Raw genomic sequence first — 22,378 nt, 5'->3', positions numbered from 1 at the left:
CGGCTGAAAAAGCCGATATCTGAATGATGCCTGTAGCTGCAAGCATCATTCAGATATACCTGCACAAAGTCAAGGATGTCATATGACGGCCGGCGGGGCAGGAAGTGGTTGGATGCTGTAGCAGGCGTGCGCGCGACCGCAGCGTGCCTCCGGATCCGATTCGCGTGACCAGCGGGCGCGATGACCGCCGGACACCCGCAATCGCTCATGACAGAGCGAGAACCGGGATCTGTGTGTGTAAACACACAAACCCCAGTTTTGTCAGGGGAGAGGAGAGAGATTGTGTGTTCCTACTAAGTAGGAACAACGATCTCTCTCTTCCTCTATTCAGCCAAATTCTCCCCACAGTTAGAAACACACATAGGGAACACAGTTAACCCCTTGATCGCCCCCTAGTGTTAACCCCTTCCCTGACAGTGACATTTAAACAGTAATCAGTGGCTATTTTTAGCTCTGATCACTGTATAAATGTCACTGGTCCCAAAAAAGTGTCAAAAGTGTCCGATGTGTCCATTGCAGTGTTGCAGTCCCGATAAAAATCGCAGATCACCGCCATTTCTGGTAAAAAATAAATAAAAATGCCATAAATCTATCCCCTATTTTGTAGACGCTATAACTTTTGCGCAAACCAATCAATATATGCTTATTGCAATTTTTTTTTTTTTTTTTACCAAAAATATGTAGAAGAATATATATCGGCCTAAACTGATGAAGAAATTTGTTTGTTTTTTTTTTTTTTAATTTTGGGGATATTTATTAGAGCAAAAAGTACAAAATATTGCGTTTTTTTCAAAATTGTCGCCCTTTTTTTTTGTTTAAAGCGCAAAAAAATTAAAACCGCAGAGGTGATCAAATACCACCAAAAGAAAGCTCTATTTGTGGGGGAAAATGGACATAAATTTTGTTTGGGTACAACTTTGCACGACCTCGCAATTGTCAGTTAAAGCGACGCAGTGCCGTATCGCAAAAAATGACCTGGTCAGGAAGGGGGCAAATCCTTCTGGGGCTGAAGTGGTTAAATGCATAACACATGTGGAATGTGCATGTATGGCGGCAGAGATGTACTACATGTTTTTTTTATATTTTTTTCAGATGTAAACCTGAGAATGTTTGCTCCCCTTTGTACTGCAGAATGTTGGCTGGAATGCTGTTTACAGTGTCTGGGTAATGAAGGACTGCTTCCCCAGTTTACTACAGGGATAAAGGACTGATTCACACTAAGCATTCCGCTGCAGTGCGTTAAGTGATATTGTAGATGTTTTAAATAAATTGGGAGCAGGGAGATTTTATATTGCAGAAGAGATATATTTTGTCTCCTAACGGCTTCTTACCCTCCTGTTTGCATTCTTCTTTTGTGTGCATGTGCAGCTCAGTGCACAATCCTGGCATGTGCCGGGTGCTGGCATGAATGAACTCCAGTGCCCATGTGTGGGAGTTACGTCATTCCGGTCCGGCTGAAGATGGTGAACCTGGAGGAAACTGAACAAAAGATATTGGCACTGGCAAGGAAATTCCTGGACATTACATCACTGGAGCACAGCTACGTTTAGTCATACTTTAGTTTGTTTCAATGGGCTGCCAAAGCATCACAATGGAGGAAATAAACGTACCTGGCAATGCCATGCACCACAACGCACAGTCCACACTGTCTATGTCTATGTGCTTCTTTCTTTCTCTCTTTTTTTCGTTCAAGCTGGAGAGAATTTTGTAGAGGGTAAGGCTGGCCATACTTTATACAATTTTCTGGTACAATTTTCCTTTGGATTAACCAAAACCATATAATATAATATGAGGTCAGATCTAAACACTTTCAATTTGTATGCAATCAGGAAGGTCCTTCCCCTACATAGTTGAAGGTAAATCTAAAGGAAATTGGATAAGAAAATCGTATAATGTATGGTCAGCTTTAGATGCAATCCTGAAATCATTGTCCTTGTGCTATACTCTATCTATCTATCTATCTATCTATCTATCTATCTATCTATCTATCTATCTATCTATCTATCTATCTATCTATCTATCTATCTATCTATCTATCTATCTATCGCTACCAATCTCAATATGTCCCATCTTTCAGAAATATGTACTTAAAACAAATATCAGTTGTAAGGAAATTGTTGGGCCATTATTTTTCTAAATAATCCTGAAGTAAACATTTGCAGGGAATACAATCCTGCCCCTTCATTCCCTCTCACCTCCTCCCAGTCATGTCCCCTCAGTGTAGCTCCCCTCCTCCCTGGCACTGTGGAATCCACTGATCACCCACCACTGGTAGGACACACAACTCTCACACTGCACCGTGGAATTTCCAGCCTTCTCACTTCTTCAGCAATGGATTACAAGGTTCTGATGATTTTGCTGCCAACCCTTGTTCTGCTAGGTAAGTCCTGTCTTTGGGTCAGTCCTCTGTGTCTCCGGCATACCTTCTACTTATACCTGAGTGCAGTATCTGTGCTGTGTGGTCTGTACATTCCTATACATCATATAACAGAGGGGCTATTGTAGGAAGTGTGCACACAACACTCATCTCACTCAAGCAGAATTATATAAAGGACGTCTAAAGCTTACATAAAAAAGAATAAGGAGGATGAGCATGAATTTAGCTAGTGACAAAAAAGCCCCATTTTGAGGGGTCATAGTCTTTTGTTGATCCTTTACAAATTCCTCTTTAAAAGTTAGTAAGAAGAGTTTTTAAATATAGGGACTACAATTACTGACTTTATCAGGGTGACACCAATGAACCAAAGCAAGCATGCAGCCAGTGAAGTCTTGGGATAGCTAATATGTACATACCTTTCCCAGATCTGTAACTCACCAAGTAGTGACCTAGTGGTAACTATGACAAGCACAGAAAACATTTCCCTCTGGGGGGATCTATGTACAGTGCAAAGATTTTCACAAACATTGTTGCAGATTTCTACCTTTTGTTATTTCAAAGTAGAGTATCTTTATAATTGTCAATCAGGCACTGCACTTGCAGGGTTCTAATGAGGAAAGTGGAAGGGTCTGCATCCCTTTAGTCATGATTTCTTTTTGGGAGTATCTCGCCAAGAATTACAGGTTTGTTACAGGAGGTGCCCAAAATCTGACTTGTATCTTAAACTGGACCTTCAGGCACTTTTTTTCATCTTTTTTATAGTAAAACATTTTTTTCTGCCAGTAAATACCTTATGCAGCCCTGTTCCTGTTCCTTGTCTGGTAAAAAGCCTAGGCTTATGACATCATGCACAGCTCTCTCACTCTCATGAGAGTTTGCCAGGAAGGGAGGGGATGGTGAGTCATAAGGGGGCCAATGAGAGCTGCAGAGCTGGAGGTGTGCCTCTGTGTGTCTGTGTAAATCCAGGAAGTGAACAGACAGCAGCTTCAGCTGCCCACAGTTAAAATGGTTCTGCCAGACTCAGTGGAGGGAGATTTCTGCAGCATATTTGGCAAGTACTAAATCACAGTATATATAAAGTAATATGCAAAGTGGTTGGAAGGAAGCTTCAGAATGGCAAAGATGTTTTTATTACAAATTATGTGAGCAGACTGCAGTTCCTTTTTAAGCCTGGTATACGTTAGCAATTTATATTCATTCAACCCAGCAGGATAAACAAAAAAAACTGAAGAGCTCAGGAGGAGCTTCTGTACTAACTATCCAATGTTAGTACAGAAATCACCCTGCTGAGCTATTGTGTTTCGACAGGGGGGCGACCCCCCCCATAAGAACACACCGCGCATACCTCCCAACTGTCCCGGATTGGCCGGGACCTTCCCGGAAATGGATCTATGTCCCGGGATCAATCAATGTAATGTCCCGGAGCAGAGACAAGTGCCGGAACAAGTTCCACCACTTGGCTCCATTGAAATTATTGGCAGGGGCGTGCTGGCACAGGGCTTTTTTTCAGCCGGCGCTGCTCACATCTCCCTGCATGGTGATCTCTATGTCAGCGCTGCTGCCTCCACCTCCCCCTCCGGCACTCTTTGGACCCAGGGGCAGCCTGACCAATCGGGTGCTGCCCTGGGTGAACATGAAGACTGAGAGTGGCAGAAGGTCCAGGGAGCAGGACAGCACCCGGCCGAGGGCTCCAGGAGGCAGCGGGGATGAAGTGCCACGAGGGCGGCCAGAACCGATTTCCTGGCCCCCGGAGCAGGGAGAAGAGCCCAGAAGACCTCTCAGCCCAGGACCGATCTGGACAGGCTGACCGGAGATTAGGACGGGCGGGCAGGAGGTGCAGCCAGGGACAGCAGGAGATCTGCTGGATGGAGCAGCTCCGTGACCACCGCGCTATGAGAACGGGCGCTGCGCACTGCATGGAAGGTACTGTGTCACACACACCTTACCGCAGGAGGGACTGCAGACAGGGCTAGAATCTCTGTCACTTCACCCTCCCCTTCCTCCCCCCCCTTCCTTCTTCCCCCCTCCTTCTCCCCCTTCCTTCTCCCTCCTTTCTTCTCCTCCTCCCCTTCCGTCTCTTTCTTCTCCCGCCTCCTTCCTCTACCCCCCTCTCCCCCCACCCCACCCCACCCCACAACCCTGCACTCAGTACATAGCGCAACCCCGCACACTTTATGTAGCGCACCCCGCAACCCTGCAGTTAGTATGTACTGAAACCCTGCACTCTTTATGTAGCACACCCCACAACGCTGCACTCAGTATATAGTGCAACCCTGCACTCAGTACGTAGCGCAACCCTGCACTCAGTACGTAGCGCAACCCTGCACTCGGTACGTAGCGCAACCCTGCACTCGGTACGTAGCGCAACCCTGCACTCAGTACGTAGCGCAACCCTGCACTCAGTACGTAGAGCAACCCTGCACTCAGTATGTAGCACACCCCACAATCCTGTACTCAGTACGTAGCTCACCCCGCAACCCTGCACTCAGTACGTAGCGCAACACTGCACTCAGTATGTAGCGCACCCCGCAACCTTGCACTCTTTATGTTGCACACCCCGCAACCCTGCACTCAGTATGTAACGCAACCCTGCACTCTGTACATAGCGCGCCCCTCAACCCTGCACTCTGTACTTAGCGCACCCCGCAACCCAGCACTCAGTACATGTAATAAAAAAAATGCAGACTCCAAACACTCCTGCATTCTGTGCATTACACCCTCCCGACCCCTGCACTCTGTACATTACACACCCACATTTTCCCGCGGCACGCGCCGCAGGTTGTACCTTGACTCCACTGTCCCTCATTGGGAAGTATGCACACTGGTCAGCGCTCTCAGCCATTGGCTGAGAGCACTGATCAGTTTCCGACTGGCAGACCTTTTTTCGGTCATGCCCCTTCGACAGAAGCCGGACGTTCAGCCAGCCTCCATCGGACTGGTTTTCTATTGAATCAGCTGATACTGCCCGATATTGGACCTGTGTGTACGGGTCTTTAGTGCAGACTTCTGGGAAAATCAATAAGTCAATCACACAAGCAGGAACTGACATTTCTGTGGGGGCATACTGTACACCATCTGTGTACTAAACGCCTCCATGTTGCCATATCTCATTGCATTTTACAGAAAATTGCAGCTCTACAGATGGAAAAGGAAAGGTCATTTTTAAAGAGGGTTTTACTTCCACTTTTTTCCCCTGCAAAGTAAAAGCATAATGGGCTAGTATCCATCACATGCTAGCCCATTATGTGGCACTTACCTGCACACAAAGCCCACATTGTCCCCACTGGTGGCCTCATCCATCTTCGCCCCTCTTCCTTCCGGGGCTATGGACTCCAGCTCGGTGACTGGCCGGAGTCGCGTGATGTCACTTCCGCATATGCGCACGGGAGCCATCAGTCACCGCACTTGCTAGTGAAGAAACGGCACAGAGGGCCGTTTCCTCACAGCGCATGCACCGATGACGTCATTGGCACACTACAAGGTAAATATCTCCTAAACTGTGCAGGTTTAGGAGATACTTATAGTACCTACAGGTAAGCCTTATTATAGGCTTACCTGTAGGTACAAGTGGTGTAACTAGGTTTAAAACCACTTTAATAACATTTAATTACAATATGACTTGTGTAGCAATTGTATACATTATATTATTTTTTTATTTGCTATGTTTTCCCCACGAAAGTGGTGTTATTCTTTAAGTATGGATTTCAATGTTACATTGGTCAAGCCTGTACTAATTTAGGTACGCATATACCATGCAACCCCTGTGGAAGCTGCAAATCCCCATAGTAGTTGCTACTACTACAGGAACAACAACAGTCTTCCTGGTCCAGTGCTGAGTGGTTGCCCTTCTGCATAGTAGCCACAGGGGGTCACTCCCTTGGCACTCCCACCGTTCACAGAAAGGCTTGTATTTTTTTAAATGAGTACAAGCCATTCTCTGATTTGACAAGGCGGAGAGGTGGGGTAGATGTGTCCCAATCTCCACCTTGTCCAATCATAGAATGCCTTGTATTCATTGAAAAAAATACAAGGCATTTTGTAAATGGTGGCAATGCCAAACAACAGACCCCAGTAGTTAGTATGCAGAGGGGGAGCTGCATGGCACTGGACCCGGACAACTGCTGCTATTACTGTAGTAGTGGCAACTACTACTACAGTAATTTGCAGTGTCCACAAGGATCACTCAGGCATGGGATATACACTTACGTTGGTCCAAGCTGGACCAATGTAACTATGCAATAAATTATAATGCCTAAACTTAAAGCGTTTGTTAACTCAAAAAAAAAAATCATATCCTGGTCCCTTAAAGCAGATTACACAGCACAGTGCTTGTGCTGTGTAATCTGCCCCCCTCTAAACTGTAAAAAAAGCCTCCCTAAACCTGCCACTTCCTGTATGCCCTCTCTATACTGACCATGAAAATCCTGGCTGCTGAGCCCTGACCACCGTGGTCAGAGTACGTCCCTCTGTCATACGCTGCCTGCTCTCAACTCTCTTCTCTCCCCCTCACCCCCTCCTTCCTGCCTCTCAGCTTCATCTTTCTGTCTGTCTCCGCTCAGCCCCGCCCCCCCGCCGCTATTATTGGGAAAAAAAAAAACAACTAAAATTGTGACTGCCAGCGAGCAGTGTAAATACCAATTTTCAGCTGTCGTCAGGCCGGTCACGTGACTCGCAACCGCTTTACAGCTACGAGACAGGGCTTCTGTGGGTGGAGCCGAGCGGCCATGTGATCTCCCTGGCTGACGTCCAATCAATTGGAGCTGGAAAGCGGCCGCGAGTCACGTGACCGGCCTGAAGACAGCTGAGTGTGGTGCAGTGCAAAGAGCATGCAGATGGGAGCATACTTGCCAACAGTCCCGACTTTCCCGAATTTTGGACCCTCATTCCCATTTGAGGCCGTACCGATAAAAATCCCGGGATTTTGCTTTTGTCCCGGGAAACTGTTTCTGGCTCCGTAAATATGGCCACCGCCGCAAGATCTCTTCAGTGAAGAGGGGAGGGGCCTCCGATCCATGCAGCCAATCCACTTCTCTTTTCAGTGTACATGTAGACTATTCACTTGTACACTGAAACCAGTTAGCTGCACGGATCGGAGGCACCTTCCCTCTCCACTGAACACACGGGGAAAGAGAACTGCAAATGGAGCTCAGAGCTGCCGCCGACCTCCCACCCCGTGGCCTGCTGCCGACGTGAGGCAGGGCCAAGGGGCTCCACTGGGGATACCTGATGTAAGGAGGAACTCCACTGCCTGGGGACACCTGATATAAGGAGGGACTCAGCTGCTTGGGGACACCTGATTAAGGAGGGACTCCGCTGCCTGGGGACACCTGATGTAAGGAGGAACTCCACTGCCTGGGGACACCTGATGTAAGGAGGGACTCTGCTGGGGGCACCTGATGTAAGGAGGGACTCCGCTGGGGGCACCTGATGTAAGGAGGGACTCCGCTGCCTGGGGACACCTGGTGTAAGGAGGGACTCCACTGCCTGAGGGCACCTGATGTAAGGAGGGACTCCACTGGGGGCACCTGATGTAAGGAGGGACTCCACTGGGGGCACCTGATGTAAGGAGGGACTCTGCAGGGAATGCCTGATGTAAGGAGGGACACCTGATGGCATCTGTCAGGCAACGGTGGCAAGTGACACACTCAGGGCTCTCATTGATTCGGCATTATGGTGAGTTGAACGATTTCATTTTATATTACAATGTAATAATAGAAATAATGCGCTTCAATCATCCTGACAACCATGGGATGATTGAAGCGCTAACACCATGTAGTTGGAGTATCTTTATCTGCTGATTGCTTTTCTGGAATACACATATTTCTATTGTGGTGTAGGATCTGGACCTGCTGTCCCTCCATCCCTCTTTCTTTCCTTCCTTCTCTCTCCTTCCCTCTCTATTTCTTTATTTCTTTATCCCTCCATCCCTCGTTCATCTCAGACTCGAACCAATATTTAGTTTAAGCCACGCCACATTTTCCTTTCCCCGCGACACCACGCCTAAAAACGAATGCTCCGCCCCCTTACTCCGCCTACAGACAAAAAAGTGTCCCTATACAATTTTTTACAATGTTGGCAACTATGTATGAGGAGAGAGCAGAGTTGAGCGCCTCAGTGTGCTGCTTCTCCTTTCACTGTCCAATCACAGGGTGGGGAGAAGACCTGTAAATGAAAGTGAAACTACAGCAGAGAATGATCAGGTCAGGTCCCCTTCCCAGCTAGGCAGCGCTGATGTATGTGACATGTGGGAGGGGCTTATGTGCAGCTATGGTGCAGAGGGGTCAGATGACACAGGTTTTTTTTTTTTTTTCTGTTTTACTCTGCCGAATAATCAGCAGCGAAAAATTATAATAAATGTTTAAATGCATTTCAAAAGCAAAGCACTTAATGGACATGTGTGTTCCAGTGCGTTTTTGGTATGTTTTTGGTGTGTTCCTGTGCGTTCCAGTGCGTTCCAGTGCATTTTTGATGCGTTTTACAGCGTTCCAGTACAGTCCAGTGCAGGAAGAATGCAACATGTTGTACTTTTTTTCTGGAACTGTAACGCACTAGAACTGCAAGCACTGGTATGAACATGCCATTGAAAACCATATAACCTTCTTTCCAATGCGTTTTTGATGCAGAAAAAAACGCACTGGACTGCATGTGGTGTGAACTGGCCCTTGTGAGCCGCATGCAGCCCGTTGGCATTCTGCATGTGGCCTGTGGGATATTGGGCATCATATAGGAAGCGCCATGACAGCTGGGTTTACGGGAGCTAGAACGCTCTCTGTGTTCTAGCTCCTGGCACTAAATGAGAGAGACTGTACTAAGTCTGGAGTTACCTCAACCTGTAAGCAGTTGCTAAATGTTGCTGTTACTTTCTGATTATTTTGCCAATGTTACTGTATTTATGGCGTAATATCTTTTTAAGTGTCGGTTCACGTATATACAGTGCAGCACATCGCATGTGATTCACACAGGAATTGCACCGCATTTGTATGGCTCAAATCGAACCGCATCCGCACAGAAAAGGTGCAGGACCCTTTTTTTTTCCTGCACTGGAATCGGATCGCATGGGTGTTCACACCTTCACGATCCAATTCTGTCAACTGCACTGTGTTTTGCAAACCAATTTTGGGGTGTCGTTAACTTAACATTGACACCCGCTGCGGTTTGCATGAATACCGTGCGATTTCAATGTGGTGTGGGAAACACACAGGATTCGCTGCATTTCTCACACCGCAAATATGTGAACCAAGCCTAAGTATTTTGTCTGATTGCTGCAGGGGTTAGATTGTGTGTGACTTCTTCTGCAGATGTGGCATATCCTATCTTTTTTGGGGTATATATCTGCAGAGGACTCGTCTGGAGCTGTTGGGCCTGTTGACCCATGGGAGTTCATTGGTCAGAACAGATTGCTGCTGTGCTGCCACTAATCCCCATTAAGAGGGCCCATCTTCACGGGTTCCAGTTATTATGGACTTTGTTACTATGTACATTACACAGGTATGGACCGCATTATGCTGTTCATGTACCTAATCTTTTGGGATAACTGCTAGGGACAGTGTTATGTTCTGCAGCACAGCCAATTCTACCTCAGCCAAAATAAGTGAACCGATTGTACATGTATGGGAAGATTGATGAGAGATGTACCTGCACTGTCCGAGTGCCTCAGTAAAAAGCATTTTAATCAACAAAAGAAGTTGTTAGTGTCTGTTCCTAAGCACAAAAGAGCATATTATAGAATAAGTGTAACCTTGCTGTATCTAAAGAACCTTTCAACTGAACATTTCAAGTGAACATTTGTACCAGGTAAAGCCCATAGTTAAGTACATTTGAAGAGCACACACTTAAACGTTAAAGGTTGGGATACAATCTCAGGTAATGGCAGCAGTCTGAAGAGGGAGCATGTGACTGTGGTGGGAGATGGTGGCCCTGCTGGTTGGGAGGACAGATGCATTTATTGTCTCTCACATCATGGCAGGATACTCAGATTTGGACCCACTGTGCGACAAGTTTGACCTGGGGACCTGGCCTGGGTGGTCACGAGAGCAATCCTTGTGTTAATTTAACACAGTGGCTTCTGGTGGAGAGAATGGTGAGAGAATTAGTGAAACTGAGTACCAGTATAAGTGTTGTATGCCCAAGGAGGGACATGGGTGACTGGCGAAGTTTGGGGCTTGCTCAGCATCCACAACCTAAAACAGTTAATCATCATGAGAAGGTGAGAGTGAAACACTGATGTCTGTTGGTTATAGGTGTGAAGAAGTTAAGTGCCTAGGAACCGAAGTTCACCCCTTTTCTAGGGGGTGAGCACCCAACTCCTCCCCTACTTTTCCCCTTCCCCAAGACGCCCACAGTCAGGGCTGTCTTTAACGCGGGACAAAAGGGGCAGCTGCCCAGGGCCCAATCATTGTTGAGTGGCCCAAAGCAGCTGCCCCTTGATCCCCCTATCATGGGAAGTCCTGAACTGGAGGTGGCGGGAGCAGGGTGAAGAGAGACCAGGAGGGAGAAGAGCTCCTGCCACAGTACAATTAAAATCCCTGCTTGGGGAGAGGGAGAGAGCGGCATGTAAGCGTGTGACGGGAAAGTGATCACCAATAAATGGATGTGGGATAACTTTCACTGTCATGACCACCAATGCAAGGAGGAATGGGGTGCTAAGTTCCACTTCCACTTACCATCAATGTAGGGGGAGGTAAATCTTACTTCCATGACCTCCAATACGGGAGGGAGGAGTTACATTTCACTGCCAGTGACTAGCAATGCAGGGAGGTGGAGGATTGGAGTAATAACTTTCACTGCTACTGACCACCATTGCAAAATGTGGGGAAAATTTCAAGGCTACTGACCACTAATGCAGGGGGTCTTAATTTCACTACCAGTGGGGGGTTCCAGTGACAATCACCCCCCCCCCCCCCCCCCCATTCCTTGCCTGCTGTCACACAGACATGAAATGAGGCGAAATCTCCCCAATAGGGTCAAGGACATGCAGTAAAGACCTGTTGGAAAGCTCCTGCAGTTATGTCTTTTACCAGTCAAGGAGTTGCTGGATAGATGGCTAAACCCTTCTTGTTCATTGGAAAGCAAAAGGAAATTACTTTATACCCACATACAAGGTGTAAGTTCCACCAAAAAGAACATTATGTTATGCAAGCATTAAACACTACCACCTAGTGGCATAACTACTAATCATAGTATAATATATACGAATGGTTGTTGCACCTATTTCTGCATAAACAGCATGCTAACAAAACTCAAGATGTTCCAAACTTTCCACAGATTTACAGCTTACTTAATGTTGTTGCATGAAGATTCAGTATAATTTACTGTTTAATATCACCTTATTTTGCTTTACAGCTAAATGTGAAATCAAGACTAAACCAGATAGAACTGCCGAGAAGAAATTGGTTGGGGTATCTACCAAATCTACAACTAAGAAGCCTAAACAGAATGCCATAAAACGTCCACCAAAGGTCAAACCCCCAGCATCTCCAGCCCAGAACCAGGCAGGAGGGTCCATCCTCTCCCAAGTCGTACAGAGAGGGAAGTTCCAGCAGGTTGGTGACACAATTACTGTGAAGGCCGGCCAAACTTTGGATCTTCGCTGCAAGGGGACCTCAGTCCGATGGAACTATCCCCACTACCTGCATGAGGATGACGAGGGAAGACTCAGGTAAATGAAACTAATATAAGTCTGTGTTGAAGAGACCCTGTTGCTAGACCTTTTATTCCAACACCAATCTTACAATAGGATTTTATGTGCATATAACATCTTTTATGCATGTTATTTATTGTAAAAGCCTCCCTTATGTAGGCATCTAAAAGCTCTGAGAATTTTGCTGGGTGCTATAAGCCACCTCATCCCTTTAAACCCAAACACATACTAATTACACAGGTTCTGTGGCTGATTAAGGTGGTAATTAAACTCACTTGGTGCCTTATCTGCATTAAATTAGCCTCAGAACCTGTGTAATTCAAAGGTGTTCGGGTTTAAAGGGATGAGGTGGCAACTCTATGCCACCATCTTGGATGTGATGTTAGCAACCCCAGCAGATGAAGAGCTGTCACGCAAGTCAAACTCTGTGATATTCTCCTTTACTCACCCCAGACAGCTATTTTTTTTTTTTAGGGAGGCGATGCGAAGGGAGTTGGGCCAGAACAGACAGTAATTAGACACTCCCAGAAAAGGAGAGGGCTATTGCATGGCAGGAGGGAGGGGGCTGTGCTAAGGAATTGACTCCAAAAGAAGTCAAATTTACTAGCAAATCTAAAGACATATTGCAACTGGAAAAAATATAAATTGAAAACTCTGCAAGTAATAGTTTGACTGATAATGTCCTCATAACTAATACGGTAGGCTGATCTCTGTTTTACAGCTTTGCTAAATAATAATATCAGTAATATTAGAACAGCTCTGTTAAGGAAACCTATACCGAGAGAAATAGGGGGGGCTGCCAATGCTTACTTTCTGACAATGCTACTTACCTGGCTGTCTCTAGATTAACCACTTAAAGACCGCCTACCGCAGATACACTACGGCAGGTCGGCTCTATTGCGCAACACGATGTACCTGTACTTCATTTCGCACAATAGACACTGGGGGCACGTGCTCACGCCGATTGGGCAGGGGGGAGCCAATCAGCAGGTCCGGTAGACACGATGTCTGCCAGCCACCCGCGATCGCTCCCCAGAGAGGCAGAACGGTGATCTGCCTATGTAAACAAATGTCAGGTTGCCGTTCTGACAGGAAAGGAGATAGAGATCTTGTGTTCCTGCTAAGCAGGAACACCAATCTTTGCCTTCATCCAGTCAGACCATCCCCCACACAGTTAGTAAGCACCTCCTAGGGACACACTTAACCCTTTGATTGCCCCTAATGTTACCCCTTCCCTGCCAGTGTCATCAGTACAGTAACAGTGCATATTTTTAGCACTGATCACTGTAATAATGTCACTGGGTCCCAAAAAAGTGTCAGGTTTCCAATTTGACTGCTGCAATGTTGCAGTCCTGCTAAAAATTGCTGATCGCCGCCATTACTAGTAAAAAAATTAAAATGGCATAAATCTTTCCCATAGTTTGTAGTCTCTATAACTTTAGCGCAAACCAATCAATATACGCTTCCTGGAATTTTTTTTTCCACCAAAAATATGTAGCAGAATACATATTAGCCTAAATTGATGAAGAAATTAGATTTTTTACATATTTTTATTGGATATGTTTATTAGCAGAAAGTAAAAAATATTGTTTTTTTTTTTCAAAATTGTTGCTATTTTTTTGTTTATAGCGCAAAAAATAAAAACCACAGAGATGATCAAATACCACCAAAAGAATGCTGTATCTCAAAAAATGGCCTTACTATAGGAGGCAGATGTCCTGCCCGGGATTACTCCGATCTCCCCTCTTCCTCTCTCCCCTCCTCCTCTCTCCCCTGTCTGAAGCGGGGAGTGCTGGATGGCTTAGCCGGATGCTGGATGGTGAGCCATCCCTGGAGTCTGACTGTGGCAGCTAGTGGGTCGGTTGGTCTTCCCCTGCTTCTCCCCCGGCCGTGCATCTCCTCCGGCCGTGCGTCTCCTCCCCCTTGGTCAATAAGATCGCTTCTCCTTTCAGGCATGACCCGCTTCCTGATTAGCTGATAGGAGAATCAGTGTGAGAATAGCGAATATTCATAGGCTTCAAAAAAGGGTGGGCTCGGTGCGCAGAGCACCGCACTCCGAGCCCACCCTTTTTTGAAGCCTATTAGAGCCTCTGGCTCTAATCACGTGCTTAAAAAAAAACACCCACCCCCATTGTTATCTATGCATCCAGCATCCTGCATGTAGATTAAGGGGCTGGCTGCATGGATAGGGGGGGCAGTGCCCATGCGCCCCTAATGGACGGGCCGCAACTGCTGCCTGGAAATATTTAACGTTACTTTTTGTTCTGATTCCTTCTGCCCCAGGACAGAAAGGGGAAGTCTAACATTTGATAGCTATCAGTACAACAGGAGTAGAGGGGATAACTTCAAATGGGGTCACCTGTTCTGGCGACAACTGCCAAAGGTAGAATATCTTCTCACTTTAGGGAGATTTCTTCACATGTCACTCCTCTGGTCATGCGTCAGTGTAAGGACTTACCGTGTTAAAAAAAAAAAAAATATGAGCAGGCAGGTTTTTATTGCAGAAGGGACCAAGGGGATGATTTAGAGAAGGCAAACAGAATGGGGTTGATTTACTAAAGGCAAATAGACTGTGCACTTTGCAAAATGCAGTTGCACACTGCAAGAGCAGTTGTTCCAGAACTTGGTAAATGAGCAGAAACTCTGCTGACTTCCATCATCCAATCATGTGCAAGCAAAAATGCTGTTTTTTTCCTTGCACGTGATTGGGTATTCTTTGCAAAGTGAAACATTACCTCATTTATTGAGCACTGAAGTAACTGCACTTTGCAAAGTGCACAGTCTATTTGCCTTTAGTAAATTAATCCTAATGAGCACGTGCTGCAGAGCTTAGTAAATGAAAGAATTACCCAATCACATGCAAGGAAAATAAAGAAAAGAGGATTTTTGCTTGCACCTGATTGGATGATAGAAGTCAGCAGAGCTTCTGCTAATTTACTAAGATCTGGAGCAACTTCGATGTGCAGCAGCGCTTCCCCTCATTTACTAAACTTTGGAGAAACAGCACTTAAAGTGCAGTCTATTTGCCTTTAGTGAATCAAACCCTTTGCCTGACTCCACCTGTGTGATTACAATAAAATGTTCATATTTGCATAGTTCGCAGCTGTGACTAAATTCAGACAAGAGCTCCACAACACTTTAGATTCACATTTGTACGCCTGCATTTTCTTGCTTTTTTTAGATTATGATGCCTGTGTTGTAGTGCACTTTCATGCCTTTTGTGTTTTTGTTTGTTTAGCCAATGAATGTTAAATAAAGTAGGGGTTGCTAGGGGGTGTAGGCTTACTTTCATGCACTAAAGTGCATAAAAGTTTTTATTTTCCTGGCATGTGTTTGGGTATTCTTTGCAAAGTGAAAGGATATCTAAAGGTAAATAATAAAAAAAAAAATGTCATACTTACCTCCTCTGTGCAGTTGGTTGTGCACAGAGTGGCCCTGATCCTCCTTTTCTGGGGTCCCTCAGCGGTGCTCTTGGCTCCTCCTCTTCTTTGAGTCCCTCAGGGCACCCGTGCAGGTGCGCTCCCATGTCCTGCTGTTGCGTCTATTGACACAGACAGCAGGACTCGGCCCTAGCTCCTGCGTCATTGGGTTTGATTGACAGCAGCGGGAGCCAATGGCTGCACTGCTATCAATCTATCCAGTCTTTGATAACGCCCTGGGGGAGGGGCGAAACGCGTCGACGCAACATCCGGCTTACGCCTGAGAACCAGTGACATCACTTCCTGGAGTCGGTGGAACGCACGCCGTTTAGCAGCGAACACCGACTGGATATCTGAATGCCTGCTCTGCACATCGGTTCCGTGAGTAGCGCTGTCATGCGCAGGTGATTTCACGGTGTCATAGGTTTTACACTATATGCTTTCTCCTTTATTTTCGGGTGGAACGTGAGGTCCGTGGTTCCCAAGGTCTCTTCATAATTATCACCAGCACTAGCCTATCTCCATGCCCAAACCTAGTCTGTGGATGGAAAAGCTTGAAGTCTATTGACTGATTTTGTGAAGGAATACCTTGATGTAAAGGACTCTCCGTTAATAGAAAGTTATGATTTAATCTCCACACTCTGTTTTCACATATCATTTGGCATTTATCTAATAAGAGGTTTATACACTTGTATTTGTGGTCACAAATGTCAGTCTATCTGTCACATTTCTTATCAATTGCACCAGTGTAGCGACATTCAATTGTTTTTTAATCGCACAGCTTCTAGTGGCATTTTTACCAATCTTACACAGTCTACATCATTTTGTGCATATTCAATTCTATTTGCTTTTTATATCTTATTATTTATTATTCTTTATTTATATATTTTTTTTATGGTGAGTTGCCAGCGCAGGTTTTTTTGTTTTACTTATTATCAATCTATCCAATCAGGACACGAGACACCAGCTGGAGCTGGGGTGCTCGTTCCCGGCGCGGGAAGAACAGGGTTCCGGTAAGCAAAACGGGGGCACTGGGGGGCTGCTAAACTAAAGGAGGTTTTTCACCTTAATGCATAGAATGCCCACAAGGGTTTACAACCCCTTGAAGCTTTACTTCATTTACTAAGCTTTGGAGCAACTGCACTTTACAATGTGCACAGTCTATTTGCCTTTAGTAAATCAACCCAAAAGTGTCTATTTGAAACGAGCACCTGGTGCCATCTAGCGGTGAACCTCAGAGTATGGAATCAGCAGGAACCAGCCCAGATTGAAACCGTTAATGGGCAGGCTTAATGTACAAAGTTGAGCGATCGATCAGCTTGGGTACAACCAGTGGCTATAGCCACTAGCGATAATCACTGTCTTCTCCTGGCGGCGGTGACGACTTTTCCCCACCCCCACCCCGCTGGGAGCAGACAGTTGCCTGGCAGGAGGGATTCCCTTGTCAGCACTGTCTGCGCTGATGTGGGAATTGTGTACATTTCTTTCCCGCCCATGGTTGCAGGAAAGACATTTGCAGTGTCTATGGCCTGCCTAAGAAGGGGAACGCTCTGCAGCACACCATTTTGGCCTGCAACAAGAAATGTGACTGAGATCCAACACAGGCTGGTCTACCAATCACACAGTGCTTTCATTGCAGACCAGTCTCATTCAATGTAAGATTATTGCAAAGGCGGGAAGCGAGAGGGGTGTGTTTTTTTTTTTTTTGTTTTGTTTTGTTTTTTTTAAATATATGAATGTGTTTGGTATGTAATATGTTTGTGTTGTATGAATTTTTTTTTTTGTTTTGTTTTCCATGTTTGTTTTGTTTTATAATGTATCTGTGATGAAGAAAAATACTAATAAACATATTGTACAAAAAGAAGATTATTTCAAAGGCGCCTTCTAACCTGACCAATGTTTCCTTGACAGGGTTAAACACTTTGGCCGATACAGTCAGCTCATCGTGTTGAACACCACAGCAGCAGATACTGGTGAATTCAGCTGTGGTGGGTATCAGTGTACTGGAGATGGCTGCCATGACGGGGAGGAGAGGACTGGCAAGACTTTTGTGTTTGTCACAGGTAATGTATTTTCTGTTCCCCATCGTGCACTAAATATTTAAATATGATTAGTAGAATGTAAATATTTAAAGCCCAGCTCTGAGAAACTTGAAAATGATCCCTTTCAGTGGGGCTGTGCCTGCACTGCAAGAGTTATTTGCCTCGAAAATAGTAATAATAAAAATTGCACAAGTCCAAACCTTGTGCCTATAATTATTATAGCAGCGCTATTGTCATAGAGTTCATGATCAGCTTTCATGTGTATATGGTGCACACGAATAGTAATAGTTGACAGATGATGTGAAAAAAGTCCCAGAAACCATAGATGGAAAGTTTTGCTATGTTGTAACTTTAAACACCCCACACCACAGTCTGTGTATCACACTCCCCTTCGGTGTTCAAACTCACCAGAGGGTTGAATGTATCAGACATGGATTGATAAACCACAGATCTCATTGGCAGCAAAGCAAGTGTCACAGCATATCCACTGGTTCTCAGGGCAGAAAGAAAGGCTCCAAATAGTGTAAATCCGTTTGCTCTCTTTGCTTTATTATATAAAAGTTTTTCCATAGATCATCATCGGGCAATAACATAAAGGCACTTCATAAGCTCATAGACGGGCGTTCCTCATAACACTAAGAAGAAGCGACTCACACTCTAATGGAAGCAGCATCCACCGCTAATATGTCTTCTTCCACACCCTGACTAGTTTTGTCGTTACAACTTCCTCCGAGGGCAGCCCTCGGGACAGTTGGGAGCTATGGGTACGGACGTGTGTATCCCCCATCTCCTACGTTCCTCTTCTAGCAGGTCTGATAGATCCCTAGCTTCTAGGTGTCCTCCAACAGGGACTGGTAGACCCCTTGATTCTTGATGCCCCCTCTAGTGGATTCCAAGCTTCTATATTCCTCCTCCAGTGGGGACTGGCGAGTCTCTAGGGACTAGATGCCTCCTTTAGTAGGGGGGAGCTCTACTATACTATAATATAGCTTCTATATTTCTCCTCCAGCAGGGACTAGTGGATCCTAGGTTTTTAGATGTCCCCCTAACAGTGGCAGCTGGTGGGCGTGGATGCACCCCCCCCCCCCGCGCGGGAGGTCTGGCACTTACTGCCTCAGGCGAGCTGCTGTGGTGTGTTCAGCTCTCCTCTTCTCCTCTAGAGTATGGGCATGCAGGCAGCAGAGGCTCCGGCTCTTGCATGTTTCTCCTCTTCCAAAGTGCTGGGCATCCAATAGGATCGCCTGGCACTTTGACCAATCGGAAAACAGGTCTCATGACCTGCCTTCTGATTGGCGGGGAGGCACTGTACAGTGAAAATAGCAAAAATTAATTCGCTATGGTCACACAATTGGGAGAGTGAGCCCCAAGCCCACCCTTTTTTGAAGCCTATTAGAGCCTCTGGCTCTAATCATGTGCTTAAAAAAAAAAAACACCCCCACCTGAAAGGGGCCGGCGCATGGATAGGGGGGTGGCAGAGGGATAGGGGGGAAGGCGCCCACAATGCTGGGGCCGCCACTGTATATGTTAATTATATTTTTCAGGTGTACTGCAGATTCCATCTGGGATCATTCTCTTTTCTTTCACATTGGACATTTTTGGATGTTTTTACAGCTGCTGTTTTTGGCTTCAGACGATTTTTTCTACAGTCAATAAACTTCCCATCATGTTATCCTATGTGTCCATGCACACATAGGCTATTATCAACTGTTTTTGGCTGGGGTGTTTTTTGGCTGTAAAAAAACCCCCAAAACTAGTGGGTTCTGAGAGGAGTTTTTCAGCTATAAAAACGTTCTAACGTCAAAAAACGCTGATATACGCCAAAAACGCGCCTCACCAGCGTCTTTTGACGTTTTTGATCTATTGAAAAAAAATTTAAAGTTTTAAAAACGCTAAAAAAACGCTAATACGGAAAACCGCTAAAAAATGCTATTGCAAAAATGTTGAAAAACTCACTGCAAAGCTACTGGCGTTTTTATAAGGTTATTTTAACATCCATTGTGTATGAGGCCTTACAGTGATTTCTGGCTTCCATGAGGATGCCATAGGTATGGCACTTACCTAGCTGGACCAATGTAACTATGGAAACATTGCCATACCTAAATTCCAGCTTTAACAAAGCTGAGCCACCACAGGACAATAAATAGGGATTATTTCATTATATGGCAACATGGCAAGCTACAACAAATATTTTTATGGCGTATGAGGATGGACTGTGTCCTATTTTTATAAAAACTGATTTCACACATTTCATTTTTGCAGTGGCCTCTGGGATGTTGTGGTAGACGCAGCACTATGAAGTGCCTTATGCGCTGTGGCATTAGAAGAATTTTAATTTCTGACCTTTTAGTCCAAACAAGACTATCTCTAAGGCCCCTTTCACACTGGGGCGGTAGGGGGCATCGGCGGTAAAACAGCGCTGTTTTACCGCGGTATTCGGCCGCTAACGGTGCGGTTTTAACACCCCACTGGCGGCCGAAAAAGGGTTAAATCCACTCGTATAGCACGGCTATAGCCGTGGTATAGCCGCGCTGTCCCATTGATTTCAATGGGCAGGAGTGGTTTAGGAGCGGTGAATACACCGCTCCTTCACCGCTCCAAAGATGCGGCTGACAGGAGATTTTTTTCTTCTCCTGCCAGCGCACCGCTTCAGTGTGAAAGCCCTCACACTGAACAAACAGCGGAGGCTGTTTTGGGGCGGTTTGCAGGCGGTATTTTTAGCGCAATAACGCCTGCAAACCGCCCCAGTGTGAAAGGGGCCTTACTCTATAATTCCTCTAGCATCGTTCTATGGAAGCAGTAGGTTTAAAGAGCACACCAAACCTCTATGATATCTTCTTTAATAACTTCAGCTTTTCTTCATATATAACACTGACAATTTAGCAGCAGGCAGTGCATGTACAAACATGTGTTGTATAAAGTATAACAAAATGGTGATTCAACTGTTCAATCTTGTCATTTTACATAAAATGGTAGATGTATTTCTCTCTTCAGTATCTGTACTTTCACTTTAAAGTTCCTTAGACACTTTATGATCTCTCTGAGAGGTATATCTGAGGCTTAAGAAATAGTTTTACTTGTTTGATATTGCAATTTGCAGTTTGCACGCTTGTTACATAGTTACATAGTAGGTGAGGTTGAAAAAAGACACAAGTCCATCAAATCCAACCTATGTGTGTGATTATGTGTCAGTATTACATTACATATCCCTGTATGTTGCGGTCATTCAGGTGATTATCTAATAGTTTCTTGTAGCTATCAATGCTCCCCGCTGAGACCACCGCCTGTGGAAGGGAATTCCACATCCTTGCCGCTCTTACAGTAAAGAACCCTCTACAAACGTTTGTTTAAACGTTGTTTAAATGTTTGTTTGAACGATTGTTTGTTGGAACTACAAGTGAACACATAACTAGTTCAGTATACAATTCTAATCACATTATTTAACAATAGTAACATATATGACTGTATTAAATACCTATTTTGGCCACTTGCTTCCATAAAACTGAACTCTGGCTGGATCTGCAATCTGTTCAGGTCCACTCTCTCTGATATAATGAGATCTAGCAATGTGTGTGTAATAGGTGTAAGGCTGGCAGTGATTGGCCAAGACTCTTGCTCAGTGTGAGATTGGCTGTGATTGGCCAAAACTCCTGAGAGTCACAAAGGCTTAACTCTATGCTTTCTGGTTTGCTTCTGTGAACACAATATACAACTGTTTATATGACATCCATATATAAAGACACAGTAAATAACTCTGCTTTTTATCTCTCACATGTGAGCATATAAACTATATTAAGGTTATTAGCAGGTCTAGCTGTATATGCATGTAAGTCACATTAGCAACCTATGACAGGTCTTAGTTGACCAGCTACAGACGTGGCTTGGTGTTTCTGGGTGAAATATTGGTAAATTAGGTGCAAAGGCCACCTTGTCTGTTCACCCCTCAATGACCAAGACTCTTGAGTGTGTAGAACTGAGTTTTTAGTATGTTTGGTATGCCGGAATCTAATTTTTATTTCATGGTGATATGATTTTTCTGTAAGCATTGCACTAATACTTGGAATAATCAGATATGATGCTTTCGTTCTCTTTTGTAGATCCCCAGGAGCTCTTTGTCCCAACTGAAGATTATTATGTGGTTGTCCAGATGCGCACAAGACAACCAGCTCTGCTGCCCTGCCAGGTCACCAACCCATTGGCTAAAGTGACTTTACATCGAGAATTCCCACCAGAGCAGATCCCGGTGGATGGGGTAAAGATCTCCTTTGACCAGAAGAAGGGATTCGTCATATATCAACCACAGCTTTCTCTTGCCGGTTCTCTGTATTGTATAGCAGAGTTCGATAACCTTCGCCAGATGTCCACTAAGTATATGTTGATCTACGTACACTGTAAGTGCTCTTAATGAAGATCTCACAATGTTCTGATGAAAAAAAATTTTGTAAGAGAAAAGATTTTGAAAAAACTTTTATGGTTTTCAAGTTAAAAAAGAAGGAATTTATTTTGTATAGGTACTTATATAGCGCCATCAACTTACGCAGTGCTTTACATATATATTGTACATTCACATTAGTCCCTGCCCTCAAGAAGCTTACAATCTAAGGTCCCTATCTAACTTACAGGGTGTACTTATATAATTATCCAGTGAAACTGCTAGTAGTGCAAATTCGAATGTTCTCCATCCCATTCCTCTACAGGTCAAATGTTATTTATTATCAAAAATAGAGTGGTTTGCCTTGTAAGTATGGAGCTCTAAGCTCCTTCTTGAGAGGCCTTGATGTACTCCCCTTCCTACCTTTTACTTCCCTTGTTCAACCCAAGATACTGATTTCTATCCTGGTTTCTTACTCTTTCAATTTTGCCTACCTATCGTTCTCACTACTACAGCTCCTTTAATTCATAC

At 45.0% G+C, this 22,378-nt stretch overlaps 1 protein-coding gene across 1 annotated transcript in view; it reads left to right on the top strand.

Annotated features, from left to right (window-relative positions):
* The first annotated feature begins 2,211 nt into the window (after positions 1-2,211).
* LOC141132556 (platelet-derived growth factor receptor-like protein) overlaps positions 2,212-22,378 on the top strand; it is a 30,416-nt gene continuing 10,249 nt past the window's right edge. The window contains exons 1-4 of the mRNA XM_073621115.1: positions 2,212-2,380; positions 11,720-12,035; positions 17,348-17,499; positions 21,573-21,866. Of these exons, the coding sequence (XP_073477216.1) occupies positions 2,332-2,380; positions 11,720-12,035; positions 17,348-17,499; positions 21,573-21,866 (811 nt within the window). The 5' untranslated portion in view covers positions 2,212-2,331. The remainder of the gene's footprint in view (positions 2,381-11,719; positions 12,036-17,347; positions 17,500-21,572; positions 21,867-22,378) is intronic.

The sequence above is a fragment of the Aquarana catesbeiana genome, linkage group LG03, assembly GCF_042186555.1.
Source record: "Aquarana catesbeiana isolate 2022-GZ linkage group LG03, ASM4218655v1, whole genome shotgun sequence".
In the NCBI taxonomy this organism is placed as follows: Eukaryota; Metazoa; Chordata; class Amphibia; order Anura; family Ranidae; genus Aquarana; species Aquarana catesbeiana.
The sequence above is the reverse complement of the archived record's forward strand: the minus strand, read 5'-3'. Positions and strand labels throughout refer to the sequence as shown.